Source organism: Salmo salar, chromosome 10, assembly GCF_965601325.2.
Source record: "Salmo salar chromosome 10, fSalSal1, whole genome shotgun sequence".
Lineage (NCBI taxonomy): Eukaryota > Metazoa > Chordata > Actinopteri > Salmoniformes > Salmonidae > Salmo > Salmo salar.
The window spans coordinates 95377974-95398166 of NC_138300.1; the positions used below are offsets into that span (position 1 = coordinate 95377974).

General features: G+C 44.4%; 1 protein-coding gene across 1 annotated transcript in view; it reads left to right on the forward strand.

Annotated features, from left to right (window-relative positions):
- LOC106599044 (uncharacterized) overlaps positions 1-20193 on the forward strand; it is a 158004-nt gene that overhangs the window by 95605 nt on the left and 42206 nt on the right. Inside the window, exon 18 of the mRNA XM_082956625.1 lies at positions 16147-16914. Within this exon, the coding sequence (XP_082812751.1) occupies positions 16147-16914 (768 nt within the window). The remainder of the gene's footprint in view (positions 1-16146; positions 16915-20193) is intronic.

Sequence of the window (20193 nt, forward strand, 5' to 3'; positions counted from 1 at the left end):
GGATAATGGTGTTGATGTGAGCCATTACCAACCTTTCAAAGCACTTCATGGTTACGGACGTGAGTGCTACGGGTCTGTAGTCATTTAGGTAGGTTGCCTTTGTGTTCTTGGGCACAGGGACTATGGTGGTCTGCTTGAAACATGTTGGTATTACAGACTCAATCAGGGACATGTTGAAAATGTCAGTGAAGACACCTGCCAGTTTGTCAGCACATGCCCGGAGCACACGTCCTGGTAATCCGTCTGGCCCCACAGCCACACAGTCGTCCAGAACAGCTGATGCTCTCATGCATGCCTCAGTGTTGCTTGCCTCGAAGCGAGCAAAGAAGTGATTTAGCTCGTCTGGTATGCGCGTGTCACTGGGCAGCTCGCGGCTGGGCTTCCCTTTGTAGTCTGTAATAGTTTGCAAGCCCTGCCACATAAGACGAGTGTCGGAGCCGGTGTAGTATGATTCAATCTTAGCCCTGTATTGACGCTTTGCCTGTTTGATGGTTCGTCGCAGGGCATAGCAGGATTTCTTGTAAGCTTCCGGGTTAGAGTCCCGCACCTTGAAAGCGGCAGCTCTACCCTTTAGCTCAGTGCATATGTTGCCTGTAATCCATGGCTTCTGGTTGGGGTATGTACGTACAGTCACTGTGGGGACGACGTCCTCGATGCACTTATTGATAAAGCCACTGACTGATGTGGTGTACTCCTCAATGCCATCGGAAGAATCCCGGAACATGTTCCAGTCTGTGCTAGCAAAACAGTCCTGTAGTTTAGCATCTGCTTTATCAAATCAAATCAAATTTATTTATATAGCCCTTCTTACATCAGTTGATATCTCAAAGTGCTGTACAGAAACACAGCCTAAAACCCCAAACAGCAAGCAATGCAGGTGTAGAAGCACGGTGGCTAGGAAAAACTCCCTAGAAAGGCCAAAACCTAGGAAGAAACCTAGAGAGGAACCAGGCTATGAGGGGTGGCCAGTCCTCTTCTGGCTGTGCCGGGTGGAGATTATAACAGCACATGGCCTAGATGTTCAACTATTCAAAAATGACCAGCATTGTCAAATAATAATTATCATAGTAGTTGTCGAGGGTGCAACAAGTCAGTAACACAAGAGTAAGTGTCAGTTGGCTTTTTCATAGCCGATCTTTGAGAGTATCTCTACCGCTCCTGCTGTCTCTAGAGAGTTGAAAACAGCAGGTCTGGGACAGGTAGCACGTCCGGTGAATAGGTCAGGGTTCCAGCAGGTCTGGGACAACAGGTCTGGGACAGGTAGCACGTCCGGTGAACAGGTCAGGGTTCCATAGCTGCAGGCAGAATCGTTGGAACTGGAGCAGCAGCACGGCCAGGTGAACTGGGGACAGCAAGGAGTCATCAAGCCAGGTAGTCCTGAGGCATGGTCCTAGGGCTCAGGTCCTCCCGAGAGAGAGAAAGAAAGAAAGAGAAAGAGAGAATTAGAGAGAGCATATTTAAATTCACACAGGACACCGGAAAAGACAAGAGAAATACTCCAGATGTGACAGACTGACCCTAGCCCCCCGACACATAAACTACTGCAGCATAAATACTGCATGCTGAGACAGGAGGGGTCAGGAGACACTGTGGCCCCATCCGATGAAACCCCCGGACAGGGCCAAACAGGTAGGATATTACCCCACCCACTTTGCCAAAGCACAGCCTCCACACCACTGGAGGGATATCTCCAACCACCAACATACCATCCCGGGACAAGGCCGAGTATAGCCCACAAAGATCTCCGCCACGGCACAGCCCAAAGGGGGGCACCAACGCAGACAGGAAGACCACGTCAGTGACTCAACCCACTCAAGTGACGCACCCCTCCCAGGGACGGCATGGAAGAACACCAGTAAGCCAGTGACTCAGCCCCCGTAATAGGGGTAGAGGCAGAGAATCCCAGTGGAAAGAGGGGAAACCGGCCAGGCAGAGACAGCAAGGGCAGTTTGTTGCTCCAGCCTTTCCGTTCACCTTCACACCCCTGGGCCAGACTACACTTAATCATAGGACCTACTGAAGAGATGTGTCTTCAGTAAAGACTTAAAGGTTGAGACTGAGTCTGCGTCTCTCACATGGGTAGGCAGACTATTCCATAAAAATTGAGCTCTATCTGACCACTTTTTTATAGACCGAGTCACTGGTGCTTCCTGCTTTAATTTTTGCTTGTAAGCTGGAATCAGGAGGATAGACCTGTGGTTGGATTTACCAAATGGAGGGCAAGGGAGAGCTTTGTACGCGTCTCTGTGTGTGGAGTACAAGGGATCTAGAATTTCTTTCCCTCTGGTTGCACATTTAACATGTTGATAGAAATTTGGTAGAACTGATTTAAGTTTACCTGCATTAAAGTCTCCGGCCACTAGGAGTGCCGCCTCTGGGTGAGTAGTTTCCTGTTTGCTTATTTTCTTATACAGCTGACTGAGTGCGGTCTTAGTGCCAGCATCTGTCTTTGGTGGTAAATAAACAGCCACAAAAAGTATAGCTGAAAACTCTCTAGGCAAGTAGTGTGGCCTGCAATTTATCACAATATACAGTACTCTACTTCAGGCGAGCAAAATCTAGAGACTTGCTTAGATTTCTTGCACTAGCTGTTGTTTACAAATATTCACAGACCCCCCCGTCTTACCGGAGTGTGCTGTTCTATCTTGCCGGTGCAGCGTATATCCCGCTAGCTGAATATCCTGTTTAGGATAGGGGGCAGTATTTTCACGGCCGGATGAAAAAACGTACCCGATTTAAACTGGTTACTACTCTTGCCCAGAAACGAGAATATGCATATTATTAGTATATTTGGATAGAAAACACTCTGAAGTTTCTAAAACTGTTTGAATGGTGTCTGTGAGTATAACAGAACTCATATGGCAGGCAAAACCTGAGAAAAAGTCAACCAGGAAGTGTAGGATCTGAGAAATGTAGTTCTTCTTTCTAGTCCCTTTTGAAACTGCAGTATCTGTGCTGTTACGTTGCACTTTCTAAGGCTTCCTAAGGCTGTCTAAAGCCTTCAGAAAGTGGATTGAGCCTTCTCCTGTCTCTGGGCAGAGTATAGGAGCTCAGTTACTGAGTGGTCTGCCTGAGGACAAAGAGATTGGATATGCGCGTTCCCTCGAGCACGCTGTTTTTTCTTTTTCTCCTTGAATGAATACACTATTGTCCGGTTGGAATATTATCGCAATTTTACGTTAAAAATACCATAAAAATTGATTTGAAAAATGTTTTTAAAAAAGTGTCTCGAAATGCGCTCGCGCGTTACCCTTTGGATAGTGACCTGAACGCACGAACAAAACGGAGATATTTGGATATAACTATGGATTATTTCGAACAAAAACAAAATTTCTTGTGGAAGTAGCAGTCCTGGGAGTGCATTCTGACGAAGATCAGCAAAGGTAATACAATATTTCTAATACTAATTCTGAGTTTAGGTTGCCCCGAACTTGGCGGGTGTCTGAATAGCTCGCTGTGATGGCGAGCTATGTACTCAGAATATTGAAAAATGTGCTTTCGCCGAAAAGCTATTTTAAAATCTGACACAGCGATTGCATAAAGGAGTTCTGTATCTATAATTCTTAAAATAATTGTTATGTATTTTGTCAACGTTTATGATGAGTATTTTTGTAAATTCACCGGAGGTTTTTGGTGGGAATACATTTTCTGAACATCACGCGCCAATGTAAAAAGCTCTTTTTGGATATAAATATGAACTTGATTGAACAAAACATACATGTATTGTATAACATAATGTCCTAGGAGTGTCATCTGATGAAGATCATCAAAGGTTAGTGCTTCATTTAGCTGTGTTTTGGGGTTTATTGACATATATGCTTGCTTGGAAAATGGCTGCGTGGTTATTTTGGTCTATGTACTCTCCTAACATAATCTAATGTTTTGCTTTCGCTGTAAAGTCTTTTTGAAATCGGACAATGTGGTTAGATTAACGAGAGTCTTATCTTTAAAATGGTGTAAAATAGTTGATTGTTTGAGAAAATTGAAATGTGGTATTTTAGTTGTTTTTGTATTTTGCGCCATGCGATTCCATTGGCTGTTGGCTAGGGGTTCCGCTGGCGGAACAGCGTTCCGCTAGCGGAACGTCTGTCCACAACAGGATATCCATGTCGTCATTCAGCCACGATTCCGTGAAACATTTTTTGATGTCCCTTTGATAGGATATTCGTGATCGTACCTCATCTATTTTATTGCCCAATGATTGCACGTTGGCGAGTAGTATTGACGGTAACGGCAGCTTTCCCAGTCGCCTTCTCTGGATCCTGACCAGGCATCCGGCTCTTTGTCCTCTGTACTTGCGTCACTTCCTCTTGCAAATAACGGGGATGTCGGCCCTGTGGGGTGTTTGGAGAATGTCTTGTGCGTCATCCTTGTTGTAGAAAAAATCTTTGTCTAATCCGAGGTGAGTGATCTCTGTCCTGATACCCAGAAGCTCTTTTTTACTGTATGATATGGTTGCAGAAACATTAAGTACAAAATAAGTTACAAATAACGTGAAAAAAAACACATAATAGCACAATTGGTTGGGCGCCCGTAAAACTGCTGCCATTTCTTCTGGCGCCATTTTTATTTATTTATCCCATCTGGTTTGCGCTTAGTGGGAGTATCATTTGTTTTTCAACAGGACAATGACCCAAAACACACCTCAAGGCTGTGTGCGGGCTATTTTACCAAGAAGGAGAGTGATGGAGTGCTGCATCAGATGACCTGGCCTCCACAATCACCCAACCTCAACCCAATTGAGATTGTTTGGGATGAGTTGGAACGCAGAGTGAAGGAAAAGCAGCCAACAAGTGCTCAGCATATATGGGAACTAATTCAAGACTGTTGCAAAGGCATTCCAGGTGAAGCTGGTTGAGAGAATACCAAGAGTGTGCAATGCTGTCATCAAGACAAGGGTGGCTGCTTTGAAGAATCTAAAATATATTTTGATTTGTTTAACACTTTTTTGGTTACTGTGTAGGTTCCGTCCCTCTCTTCGCCCCAACCTGGGCTCGAACCAGGGACCCTTGCACACATCAACAACTGACACCCACGAAGCATCGTTACCCATCGCGCCACAGAAGCCGTGGCCCTTGCAACGCAAGGGGAAACCCTACTTCTAGTCTCAGAGCGAGTGACGTCACTGATTGAAACGCTATTAGCGCGCACCACCGCTAACTAACTAGCCATTTCACATCGGTTACACTCAACCCCCCTTTGACCTCCTCCTTTTCCGCAGCAATCAATGATCCGGGTCAAGGCACCAATGTAACTGTGTAGGTTCCGTCCCTCTCTTCGCCCCAACCTGGGCTCGAACCAGGGACCCTTGCACACATCAACAACTGACACCCACAAAGCATCGTTACCCATCGCGTCACAAAAGCTGCGGACCTTGCAACGCAAGGGGAAACCCTACTTCAAGTCTCAGAGCGAGTGACGTCACTGATTGAAATGCTATTAGCGCGCACCACCGCTAACTAACTAGCCATTTCACATCGGTTACAACTGCATGATTCCAAATGTGTTATTTCATAGTTTTGATGTCTTCACTATTATTCTACAATGTAGAAAATAGACAAAATAAAGAAAAACACTTGAGTAGGTGTGTCCAAACTTCATGTCACTGTATGTCATGTTAATATACCTGGTAAAATAACTCTTAAGAGAACCCCATAACATGTTATTTTGTATTGTAGCGACCCTCCTTTTCATTTAGTGTAACTATTTACGAGTTTATGGTCATGTTTATGAGCTTTGTAGGATTTCATGGGATGTTTTGTCCTTGTGGTTGGTGGACAGGGTGGGGGTGGAGGGTCTGGGCAGGGGTTCATGCACCGCATGTTATAAGATCAGGCTTTTTCTTTGTACTCTCTCTTTTCTTATCCCGTCAGCACATTACTTGTCGCTGTTTCTTTAGGGTTTTGTTTGGCGTGGGCTATGGCCAGACAGTAGCATATGAGATTTCAGATTCAATAAACTGTTTTCATTCGAGAACTCCAGAACAGTTGTGGAGATTCGCTCATTTATGATTTATGGAGGTCATTGCTGTATTTTTCAGAATTCTGTTTTGTCTGTTTTATTTTTCCTGGTTTAGCATTTTTGTATGAATTTTGTACTCTCAATAATCACAATTATTCATAGAAAAACAACGGAAATGGATGTTGAGAGTCCATGTCAATGCTTAAATCACATCAGAAGACAATTTTTGAGGTCTGTAAAAAATACTAACACATTTTAGTGTAATTCCCCTTTTATTGCACATCTACCAAGAGATGAATGTGTCGGTCTACCGATTTGTTTGCTGGTAGGCCTGCTACTGCAGCACATGTCAGGGCAGAGTTTGCAAAACAATGGCCACCCAACTGATATATATAATCATGACATAGATCTGTCAGGTAAGCCTACTTTGCAGTTAACATTTAATTGACACGGTTTTTGGGAAAGTCTCGGTCTACCACCCACAAGAGGGTTATCATTAGCATCGCTAACTGGCTACATACGGAGTGATCGACAAGCGCGCTCACCAAACAGACTGTTTTATTTCTGGAAATTAATTAACAGATATTGTGTTACTTTTGGCGTTTTAAGCCAATAGTGGCTAACCACGTGTGGAAAAATATCAATATGGCTTTGATTCGATATTAGCCAGGAGCTGTATGTTTATGACGGTTTGCATGGAACACAATACAAAATGCTACAAGCCTTCCCTGTAGCTCAGTTGGTAGAGCATGGTGTTTGCAACGCCAGGGTTGTGGGTTCGATTCCCACGGTGGGCCAGCACAGGAAAACATTTTTTTATGAAATTCTATGAAATGTATGCATTTGCTACTGTAAGTCGCTCTGGATAAGAGTGTCTGCTAAATGACAAATACGTTTATAAAATAAAAGTAAATAAATGTACTTTCATAATTGATTGGCGAGCTACTCATAGGTGGGCTGTGAGTTATTGGTAGCTTGTAATCTACCTGTTGGAGACCCCTGCTCCTGTTGGTGATGAAGTCCCTTCCATGTATTACAGGTTATAGACAGGTATAGTGCATGACACTCCATCCTCAATATGACAGTTTACCTCAACCCATGGGTCCAGCAGGCAGAGTTCAATAACTACAGGCAGATGTGAGATGCAGGAGGATGGCACTCTTCTCAAACCACTCTGTAGGTTACTGACCAATTCAAAGCTTCCTCCAGGAGAAAGCTTTGCTTCAGTCCTTAGCTACAGAGTAATATGAGTGCAATTGCTGAACTTACTGTATGAAGATATTCTAAATTAAGTGTTTCAATTGTAACAGTTCCATGTAGAATAAACCATACTCCACATAATACTGTAGAAGCAGTATTCTGTTATTATAACAATGTGTAAATATTACACTTTCCTTTTATCCACTATTGTAATTCACAGCCGATATAGAGACTGTACCTATCAGCATGTTGGTTAGCTGGGGCTACCTTGCCAAACGTCAGTCGTCATACCTCCTGTATGGTGTCCTGTATAAGATAGGAGTTCCCCAACATGCTTGAAGAATACACAGGGTCACCCTCCCCCTATTGATAGTACCAATTGATTAAAAATATTGACAACAGGCGATAAAAAGTAATACATTGTATAATCTTGTCTAATTTGAATGCTGAGTGCAAGGTATCTCCCAATTCACACATCAGTATCAACCTGTCTGTCAGTCAGCCGACTCCATCTGTAGAACAATGGTGAAGAGTTGATGAGTGGCACATGTATTGAAAGCATGATATTACTAAACACACTAAAAACTTTATTATTAATCACCTTTTGTTCCTTCTGAGGTGTTTGCCTATTGGCATGGCAGTGTAGATCAGCTCCAGGGCCCCTATTGTTACAGATACTGGTCATGAAGGAGCCTGACTTTAGCTCCTATATTTGACCCAGCTCCTATATCACAGAGTGCAGGAAAGAAAGACTGTCACTATACAGTCATGGAAGCCAAAAGTAAATACACGGTTAAACATAGCCAATCAGAGATCCTGATTCACAGTTAATTCACAAGGGACATGTAACCAGCATGGCACTGACTGGTTGGCATTACTCATTTGGGCCCAGGCGTAGTCAATTGGCACAGAGGAAGGGGACACCTCCTTACAATATACAGTGGTTCTTCCTTTAAAAGTTGTGGCATACTGCAGCACAGCTTGCGGGGTGCCATATAATTCTATGGCACGTTATTTAAGTGTCAGCCGTTGTTGCCAGAATGACGCAATTTACCACAATCTGCCACCATCTACCACAAACGGTCGCGGCATAAGCTCTAAACTTTAAAGGAACTACCACTGTACAAGACAGTGAAGACACACATATACACACAGCACTGATGACATTATCAATGGTGTTTAGGTGAATTTCAGGACAGAACCTATTTTCACCGTTGACCAGATCAAATGTGACCAACCTGATTCAAGTGTCCTCCATCATTCTGAAGTAGGGATGTGTCAAATGTAAAACTTTTAGCAATTTTTAAAAATAATTTAAACGTTTAAAGGATAAGAAAAAATCATGAAATTACGTGAATTCACAATTCAAATATGGTCCGGCGTATGACTGCTGGCAATGCAGTTCAATCTACCGTAGTCCTGGCTACCTACCAGACGGCACTCACCTTACTGCTGTCCTCTGCCCATTCAGCAACGATGGTAGTTAATGTATCTTTAGGTTTCCTGCTGTGTGCCTCTGCTGCATGTTCTCAGTTGTCAGTACATGGGACTTCATGTCCCCCTTCTCATTAATGTGATGGCTCATTGCAGTGATGTATGACAGCATGTCCATAGACGTCCAACAATCTGTTGTTAACGCCACATATGATGTTTGAGAGTTTGCGCTTTGTACTTGCAGAGCAATCGTTGTACAATTTCTCCATCTGTGCCGTCACAGTTTTTCGACATGGCATCTTGTAGATATGCCATTAAGACACTGAAGCCGACATCCTCTACCATATATTTGTAAACAAGTACCATCCTTCATTTATTTTTGCCTCAGAAAATACACTATAAAATGTTACGAGAACATGCATGTTGTTTTGTGTTAGCAGACGAAGCCCCCGAATGCTAGCTAGTTAGCTACCTAACTTGCAAATCTGGGTTAGTTATCAATAATCTTTGTCTGAGTTGAAATTAGTTGGTGAGCTAGCTAACATTAGCTAGCCAGTTCGAGTTGAAACATATTTTAAATGCGTTGGAAGTTTGCACCAACTTTATGGAAGCTCATTTTCACTCCTATTTGCCGAGCGAAATGTGCGTGCGTTGCACCCATATGCAGACTTGACAACATTGCCAATATCCACATGCCAGCTGGGGGCAGACCACAACGTGTTGTCTCTGGGCAATTGGGCATCATTGGCAAAAGTGAGCACGTAAGTAATTCATTCACAACCTTAAGTAGTTCATGGCGAACTCACTTACAAAACTATGTTTTGGACGAGAATTACTTTATGACCAAAATTATCATATTCACGCTTTATAGTCAATTTTGACACTAGAATAAATGTTTCTGACTTATATTGATGCCATATAGGCCATCTTTTAAAAGGAGACGTTGGTTTTTAGGGTCAGTTGCTCTTTAATAGGCACTTAAAAAAAATACCTTTTGAGATGGGAAACATGTATTTTATGAAGTTGAACATGTGCTCTTTGTGACAGAATGTTAGAATCAGGTGAAATCAAAAGGTTTTATTGACCAAGTTACAATACTCAAAAGGCACCCAGTTGGTTGAACGACTCATGTAGCGAAGGCTTTCGTTAGTTCTGAACCCTGGGCCGTGACCCCAGATGCTCACACACAGCAAGGGTGTGGAAGTAGAGGTATTTTGGGCTTGTTTCTGGGAACACACAGGGGATCCCTGGCATAGCTGGATGTGGTGTGGACTACAGGCCTAAGCCTGGCCATGACAGAGGGTGTGTTACATCACTCAATAAATCTCCTGTCAGCACGTGACGTTCCCATGCAATATTATTTATTTACGTCACTAGTCTCTGGAACCAGCACTAATCCCCTTGAGAAAGAGTGTATGTGTGTGTGCGTGTGTGTGTGTGTGTGTGTGTGTGTGGTCTCACCATTGACTTTCTTGAACATGCAATATATACTGCTCATAAAAATAAAGGGAACACTTAAACAACACATCCTAGATCTGAATGAAAGAAATAATCTTATTAAATACTTTTTTCTTTACATAGTTGAATGTGCTGACAAGAAAATCACACAAAAATAATCAATGGAAATCCAATTTATCAACCCATGGAGGTTTGGATTTGGAGTTACACTCAAAATTAAAGTGGAAAACCACACTACAGGCTGATCCAACTTTGATGTAATGTCCTTAAAACAAGTCAAAATGAGGCTCAGTAGTGTGTGTGGCCTCCACGTGCCTGTATGACCTCCCTACAACGCCTGGGCATGCTCCTGATGAGGTGGCGGATAGTCTCCTGAGGGATCTCCTCCCAGACCTGGACTAAAGCATCCGCCAACTCCTGGACAGTCTGTGGTGCAACGTGGCGTTGGTGGATGGAGCGAGACATGATGTCCCAGATGTGCTCAATTGGATTCAGGTCTGGGGAACGGGCGGGCCAGTCCATAGCATCAATGCCTTCCTCTTGCAGGAACTGCTGACACAATCCAGCCAGGTCTAGCATTGTTGAGGTCTAGCATTGTCTTGCATTAGGAGGAACTCAGGGCCAACCGCACAAGCATATGGTCTCACAAGGGGTCTGAGGATCTCATCTCGGTACCTAATGGCAGTCAGGCTACCTCTGGCGAGCACATGGAGGGCTGTGCGGCCCCCCAAAGAAATGCCACCCCACACCATGACTGACCCACCGCCAAACCGGTCATGCTGGAGGATGTTGCAGGCAGCAGAACGTTCTCCACGGCGTCTCCAGACTATCACGTCTGTCACATGTGCTCAGTGCGAACCTGCTTTCATCTGTGAAGAGCACAGGGCGCCGGTGGCGAATTTGCCAAACTTGGTGTTCTCTGGCAAATGCCAAACGTCCTGCACGGTGTTGGGCTGTAAGCACAACCCCCACCTGTGGACGTCGGGCCCTCATACCACCCTCATGGAGTCTGTTTCTGACCGTTTGAGCACACATGCACATTTGTGGCCTGGAGGAGGTCATTTTGCAGGGCTCTGGCAGTGCTCCTCCTTGCACAAAGGCGGAGGTAGCGGTCCTGCTGCTGGGTTGTTGCCCTCCTACGGCCTCCTCCACGTCTCCTGATGTACTGGCCTGTGTCCTGGTAGCACCTCCATGCTCTGGACACTACGCTGACAGACACAGCAAACCTTCTTGCCACAGCTCGCATTGATGTGCCATCCTGGATGAGCTGTACTACCTGAGCCACTTGTGTGGGTTGTAGACTCCGTCTCATGCTACCACTAAAGTGAAAGCACCGCCAGCATTCAAAAGTGACCAAAACATCAGCCAGGAAGCATTGGAACTGAGAAGTGGTCTGTGGTCACCACCTGCAGAACCACTCCTTTATTGGGGGTGTCTTGCTAATTGCCTATAATTTCCACCTGTTGTCTATTCCATTTGCACAACAGCATGTGAAATTTATTGTCAATCAGTGTTGCTTCCTAAGTGGACAGTTTGATTTCACAGAAGTGTGATTGACTTGGAGTTACATTGTGTTGTTTAAGTGTTCCCTTTATTTTTTTGAGCAGTATATATTCTCCAAGTAGTCATGAACTAAATATGTAGGTTTAAAAATATATACTTCTGTGTATTGATTTTAAGAAAGGCATTGATGTTTATGGTTAGGTACATTTGTGCAAAGGTTGTGCTTTTTTCAGCAATGCGCTTTTGTTACATCATCACCCGTTTGGCGAAGTTGAAGTAGGCAGTGATTCGATGATAAATTATCAGGCACCGCATTGATTATATGCAACGCAAGACAAGCTAGTTAATCTAGTAATATCAACAACCATGTGTAGTTAACTAGTGATTATGTGAAGATTGATTGTTTTTTATAAGATAAGTTTAATGCTAGCTAGCAACTTACCTTGGCTCCTTGCAGCCACAAGGCCCTTTTGACGTTGCACTCGTGTAACAGGTGGTCAGCCTGCCACGCAGTCTCCTCGTGGATTGCAATGTAATCGGCCATAATCGGCATCCAAAAAGGCCAATTACCGATTGTTATGAAAACTTGAAATCGGCCCTAATTAATTGGCCATGCCATGCCTGAATCGGTCGACCTCTAATTCAGAACAAAAAGTTAATTGCTTTGCGTGCTTTTTGCGGTATTACTTTAGTGCCTTGATGCAAACAGGATGCATGTTTTAGAATATTTATATTCTGTACCAGCTTACTTCTTTTCACTCTGTCAGTTAGGTTAGTATTGTGGAGTAACTACAATGTTGTTGATCCATCCTCAATTTTTCCTATCCCAGCCATTAAACTCTGTAATTGTTTTGTCACTATTGGCCTCATGGTGAAATCCCTGAGCGGTGTCGTTCCTCTCCGGAAACTGAGTTAGGAAGGATGCCTGTATCTTTGTAGTGACTGACTATATTGATACACCATCCAAAGTGTAATTAATAACTTCACCATGCTCAAAGGGATATTCAATGTCTGCTTCTTTTTTTTACCTGTCTACTAATAGATGCCCTTCTTTCCAAAGCATTGGAAACCTCCCTGGTCTTTGTGGTTGAATCTGTGTTTGAAATTCACTGTTTGACTGAGGGACCTTGCAGATAATTGTATGTGTGAGGTACAGAGATGAGGTAGTCATTAAAAAATCATGTTAAACACTATTATTGCGCGCAGAGTGAGTCCATGCAACTTATTATGTGACTTGTTAAGCACATTTTTACTACTGAATTTATTTAGGCTGGCCATAACAAAGAGGTTGAATACTTATTATTTCAGCTTTTAATGTTTCATTAATTTGTAAAAAAAATTAAATAATAATAATTCCACTTTGACATTTTGAGGTATTGTGTATAGTCCACTGACAAAACATCTCAATTTAATCAATTTTAAATGCAGGCTGTAAGACAACACAATTTGGAGCAAGTCAAGGGGTGTGAAGACTTTCTGAAGACACTCTATACATCTTTGAATATGTGCACTAATGTGAACATTTCAACATGTGTTTCTACGTATCCTATAAGTTGGGTGTGTGCAGTGTGCAGTGTGCAGTGTGCTATCTGTGCATGCGTAAGGAATATCCCCTTATCTCACACACATGTAGGGCTGGCACAATTACCATATAACTGTGTAAACAACGGATATTGATGAAGACCGTCATGAAAATAAAATAACCGTCATAACTGTTAAAAAAAAGATATACAGTATACAAAACATTAAGAACATTTCTGCTGGAACATGGACTCTACAACGTGATGAAACTTTGTTGCGCCTTGCTGGAACAAGCAAACAAGTCTTCCTAGGCAATGCCCCTGTCTCTGCAAATAACCACTACATTTTTTCAAACAAACAAACAAACAAATATATATTTATTTATTTTACTATTTGAACTGTTATTACGGTGGCCACGGTCATTTGGCTGACCAATGACTATCACCCAAATGTCATGAACATCACAGCCGAGTATCACATCCCCACACCGTCTCTGCAGAGGTACAGTAGTAGTCGCAATGCTGTGATCCTGTCTGCTCTACCAGTTCACTGCAAATGTTTTTTCCTCAACCGGCCCAAAATAAATGGTGCAAAAAGATCATGCTGCTGTGAAGAGAGATTTCATGTAAATAGCAATAAGATGTGATTTGTTTTCTGGAAAGGTAAGCTATTTTTATATGCTACCTGACAAGCGCTTGATACGCTTCAGATTAGCGGTGTTATGGAGGTGTCACGTCCTGACCAGCAGATGGAGCTAGTGTTTTAGTTTTGGTCAGGACGTGGCATGTTTGTGTTGGGTATGTTTGTATTGTTGATTGGGACTTCCAATTGAAGGCAGGTGTGTTGAGTTGCCTTTAATTGGAAGTCCTATATAGGTGTGTGTGTTTTTCTTTGGGGTTGTGGGTGGTTGTTTTGCACTGTGTTTTTAGCCTGCAAACTGTTGCTGCTGTCGTGTTATTGTTTTCCTGTGGATGCCTTACTTGTGTCTATTAAAGTATGAGTATTAACAGTCTCGCTGCGCCTTGGTCCATTTCTACAGAAGACAGCCATTACAGAACCACCCACCAACACAGGACCAAGCAGCGGAAGAAGGCTGGCGAGGTAAGGGAGACCGAGAGGCACCCCCAATAATTTTTTAGGGGGGGGCACAAGGGGAGTTTTGCGGGGCAAGAATGGAGCCCCAGGCCAGCTCCCCGCACTAACATGGAGGTGCGTGTTCTCAATCTGGTACGCCCAGTACCAGCACCACGCACCAGGCTTCAAGTGCGTGAACCCAGCCTCGCCAGTCAACAGTCACCAGAGCTGCCCGCCAGTCAACAGTCACCAGAGCTGCCCGCCAGTCAACAGTCACCAGAGCTGCCCGCCAGTCAACAGTCGTCAGAGCTGCCCGCCAGTCAACAGTCGTCAGAGCTGCCCGCCAGTCAACAGTCGTCAGATCTGCCCGCCAGTCAACAGTCGTCAGTGCTGCCCGCCAGTCAACAGTCACCAGAGCTGCCCGCCAGTCAACCATCACCAGAGCTGCCCGCCAGTCAACAGTCGCCAGAGCTGCCCGCCAGTCAACAGTCGCCAGAGCTGCCCGCCAGTCAACAGTCGTCAGAGCTGCCCGCCAGTCAACAGTCGTCAGAGCTGCCCGCCAGTCAACAGTCGCCAGAGAGGTCAGACTGCGCTGAACTGCCGGAGTGGCCAGACTGCGCTGAACTGCCAGAGTGGCCAGACTGCCCCGAGCTGCCGCAGTGGCCAGACTGCCCCGAGCTGCCGCAGTGGCCAGACTGTCCCGAGCTGCCGCAGTGGCCAGACTGCCCAGACTATCCCGAGTTGCCAGACTGTCCCGAGTTGCCAGACTGCCCCGACTGTCCCGAGTTGCCAGACTGCCCCGACTGTCCCGAGTTGCTAGACTGCCCCGACTGTCCCGAGTTGCCAGACTGCCCCGACTGTCCCGAGTTGCCAGACTGCCCCGACTGTCCCGAGATGCCAGAGTGGCCCGACTGCCTGGAACGGCCAGAGCCTGAGCCGCCTCCAGGATAGGTGGGTTGGGGAGGGAGGGTGTAGCACAGTGCCGTCGTTGACGGCAGCCACCCTCCCTTCCCTCCCTTATTGTTTAGGGTTACTGTTTATGGGTTTTGTTGGGGATTTTTTTGTTGTTGGTGTTTTTCTGTTGGTAGGTGCATTCCGGGGTCTGCACCTTAAGGGGGGGGGTACTGTCACGTCCTGACCAGCAGATGGAGCTAGTGTTTTAGTTTTGGTCAGGACGTGGCATGTTTGTGTTGGGTATGTTTGTATTGTTGATTGGGACTTCCAATTGAAGGCAGGTGTGTTGAGTTGCCTTTAATTGGAAGTCCTATATAGGTGTGTGTGTGTTTTTCTTTGGGGTTGTGGGTGGTTGTTTTGCACTGTGTTTTTAGCCTGCAAACTGTTGCTGCTGTCGTGTTATTGTTTTCCTGTGGATGCCTTACTTGAGTCTATTAAAGTATGAGTATTAACAGTCTCGCTGCGCCTTGGTCCATTTCTACAGAAGACAGCCGTTACAGGAGGTTTTCTTTGCTCGACGCTTAGGAATTCTAAAAGCAGATTAGTTTATGTGGTGGAATTTGAACCTGATGTAGAATATATTAAACACTGGTAGAATACATTAAACTACAGTAGGGTGATGTTAGGGTTCACTATGACTTCTAGTGTTTGTAACTGCATAATGCACTGCACTGACTGTACCAGTGTACATTGTCCATCATTGCTATCCACACATGGTTTCAATAGTTAAATTAAGATAGGTAATAACATTCCACTACAGTACACTTCACAGTTCCCCTGAGTGTTGTGTAACATTAACACATTTTGCTGCTTTTGTATCGCTGATGAATGCAGTTGAAAAATCTGTATTATGAAGGGTGAATGATTTTTCTTCCATTGTATTTGGAACTCCTATTGGAATAGAGCCATGTGCTGGCTTGGAATGAAGCCAACATGGTCTGTATTAAGCACTAACCACCTGTGTGTTGTTCCCTCAATGACAGAAGTAATAACTGTGTCTGAACTGACCACTAACCACTGTGTTGTTCTCTGTGTTGACAGAAGGAATGGCTGTGTCTGAACTGCCAGACCCAGAGGGCTCTCTCTGGACAACTGGGAGACCTGGGAAAGGTGGCCCAGCCCCAACCCATCAAGACCCAGGCCCAGCCCACACCACTCCCTGTAGTCGCAACCACCAAGACAGAGCCCCAGCCTTTCCCTAAAACACAGCCCCCATCCCAGGCTGTGCCTCTCACCTCAGTGCCCACTCTGCCTACACCAACACCTGCCCTTGCACAAAAGGAGCTGGAACCAAAGATGGAAGTCCCCAAGGCTGAAGCTCCCATGACAGTCGCCAAGGCTGAGGCTCCTGAGACAGAAGTCCGTAAGGCGGAGATCAGCAAGACAGAGGCACCAAAAATGGAGCCTTCTGTGGCAGAGTTTCCTAAGGCTGTGCTGCCTAAACCTGTACCACCTAAATCTGAACCACCCAAAACTGATGCTGCAGCAGTAGTGGCTCCAGTTGCCTCTGTCCTAGTGACTGAGGCCATGACTCCTCCTGCTCCTCTGTCCACCCCAGTGGCTACTGCTGTTGCAGTCACTCCAGCCACTGTGGAGGAGAAGCCAGAGGCTGAGGCTCAACCAACAGAGCTACCTAAACCAGCAGAGGAGAAGGTTGAGAAGCAACCAAAACAACAGGAACCGCTTTATGTTGATCCACAACCAGTCCAAACTGATATTATCAAGGAAGTGGCCACTCCATTGGTTGAAAAGGTGGATGATGCCCTTCCTGAACCTCAGCAGATACTCACTGAGAAGGAGACTGTGAAGGTACGTTTTTGTTTAACATATGAATCAATTTATTGTTGTTATCATAATTCCTATTCAAGATTGTGATCCCATACAAATATAGATCTCTGCCATAGTTGTTAACTGTTCACACACCTATAATTTGCTCCAGCCATAAACGAAATAGAAGTGTACAGTGCATTCGGAAAGTTTCAGACTTTTTTTCCCACATTGTGTTACGTTACAGCCTTTTTCTAAAATGGATTAAATACAATGTTTTCCTCATCAATCTACACACAATACCCCATAATGACAAAGCGAAAAACAGGTTTTTAGGAATGTTTAGAAATGTATTAAAATAAAAAAACAGAAATACCTTATTTACATAACTATTCAGACCCTTTGCCTTGAGACTCGAAATTGAGCTCAGGTGCATCCTGTTTCCATTGATCATCCTTGAGGTGTTTCTACAACTTGATTGGAGTCCACCTGTGGTAAATTCAATTGATTGGACATCATTTGGTGAGGCATACACCTGTCTATATATGGTCCCTTTGTTGACAGTGCATGTCAGAGCAAAAACTAAGTCACGAGGTTGAAGGAATTGTCCATAAAGCTCTGACACAGGATTATGTCGAGGCACAGATCTGTGGAAGGGTACCAAAAGATTTCTGCTGCATTGATGGTTCCCAAGAATACAGTGGCCTCCATCATTCTTAAATGGAAGAAGTTTGGAACCACCAAGACTCTTCCTACGGCTGGCCACCCAGACAAACTGAGCAATCGGGGGAGAAATGCCTTTGTAAGGGAGGTGACCAATAACCCGATGGTCACTCTGACAGAGTTCCTCTGTGGAGATGGAAGAACCTTCCAGAAGGACAACTATCTCTGCAGCACTCCTCCAATCAGGCCTTTATGGTAGAGAGGCCAGATGGAAGCCACTCCTCAGTAAAAAGCACATGACAGCCTGCTTGGAGTTTGCCAAAAGGCAAGATTGAACTCTTTAGCCTGAATGCCAAACGTAACGTCTGGAGGAAACCTGGCACCATCCCTACGGTGAAGGATGGCAGTAGCAGCATCATGCTGTGGGGAGGTTTTCAGCGGCAGGGACTGGGAGACTAGTCAGGATTGATGGAAAGATGAACGACACAAAGTACAGAGAGTTCCTTGATGAAAACCTGCTCCAGAGCGCTCAGGACCTCAGACTGGGGCAAAGGTTCACATTTTCAACAGGACAACGACCCTAGTACACAGCCAAGACAATGCAGGAATGGCTTCCGGACAAGGCTCTGAATGTCCTTGAGTAGCCCAGCTAGAGCCTGGACTTGAACCCGATCGAACATCTCTGGAGAGACCTGAAAATAGTTGTGCAGCGGTGCCAACCTGGCAGATCTTGAGATGATCTGCAGAGAAGAATGGGAGAAACTCCCCAAATGCAGGTGTGCCAAGGTTGTATGGTCATACCAAAAAATACTTCAGGTTGTAATCGCTGCGAAAGGTGCTTCAACAAAGTACTGAGTAAAGGGTCTGAATACTTATGTAAATGGTATTTTTCGGTTGATAAAATGTGTCACGATTGTCGTAAGGAGTGGACCAAAACGCAGCGGGAAAATGTATCCTCATCTTCTTTTTTTATTTGAAGAAGGAAAAACAAAATAAACACGTATACAAAAACAAACGACTCCAAACAGTCCCGTCAGGTGCAACAAACACTAAACCAGGAAATAACTACCGACAAACCCCCATTGAACAAACACCCCTATAAATAGGACCTTCAATCAGAGGCAACGAGAAGCAGCTGCCTCCAATTGAAGGTCAACCGAATAAACACCACATAGAAATAGACCAACTAGAAATAACATAGAAATTCACTAACATAGAACATAACACAAACAACCCCGAAACACCCTAAACAAACACCCCCTGCCACGCCCTGACCAAACTACAATAACAAACAGCCCCGTTACTGGTCAGGACGTGACAAAATGTTTTTTTTTGCTTTGAAATTATGGGGTATTGGGTGTAGATTGATGAGGGGAAACAACTATTGAATCAGGTTTAGAATAAGGCTGTAACGTAACAAAATGTGGAAAAAGTCAAAGGTTTGAATACTTTCCGAGTGCACCGTATAAGACATACACTACCGGTCAAAAGTTTTAGAACACCTACTCATTCAAGGGTTTTTCTTTATTTTTACTATTTTCTCTATTGTAGAATAATAGTGAAGACATCAAAACTATGAAAAAACACACATGGAATCATGTAATAACCAAAAAAAGTGTTAAAGAAATATATTTTATATCTGAGATTCTTCAAATAGCCACCCTTTGCCTTGATGTCAGCTTTGCACACTTGGCATTCTCTCATCCAGCTTCATGAGGTAGTCACCTTGAATGCATTTCAATTAACAGGTGTGCCTTCTTAAAAGTTAATTTGTGGAATTTCTTTCCTTCTTAATGTGTTTGAGCCAATCAGTTGTTGTGACAAGGTGGGGGAGGGGGGAGGGGGGGATTACAGAAGATAGCCCTATTTGGTAAAAAGACCAAGTCCATATTATGGCAAGAACAGCTCAAGTAAGCAAAGAGAAACAGTAGTGCATCGTTACTTTAAGACATGAAGGTCAGTCAATGCGACAACATTTCAAGAACTTCAAATGTTTCTTCAAGTACAGTTGCAAAAACCATCACGCGCTATGATGAAACTGGCTCTCATGATGACCGCCACAGGAATGGAAGACCCAGAGGGTCTGCAGAGGATAAGTTCATTAGAGTTACCAGCCTCAGAAGTTGTAGCCCAAATAAATGCTTCACAAAGTTCAGGTAACAGACACATCTCAACATCAACTGTTCAGAGGAGACTGTGTGAATCAGGCGTTCGTGTTCGAATTGCTGTACAGAAAACACTACTAACGGACAAAGAGAAGAGACTTTGGAACATGGGCAGTGGACATTAGACCAGTGGAAATTTGTCCTTTGGTCTGATGAGTCCAAATTGGAGATTTTTGGTTCGAACCGGCGTGTCTTTGTGAAACATGGTGTGGGTGAACGGATGATCTCCGCATGTGATTTCCCACCGTAAAGCATGGAGGAGGAGGGGTTATGATGTGGGGGTGCTTTGCTGGTGACAGTGTCTGTGATTTATTTAGAATTCAAGACACCAACCAGCATGGCTACTACAGCATTCTGCAGCGATACACCATCCCATCTGGTTTGGACTTAGTAGGACTATCATTTATTTTCAACAAGACAATGACCAAACACACCTCCAGGCTGTGTAAGGGCTATTTTACCAAGAAGGAGAGTGATGGAGTGCTATATCAGA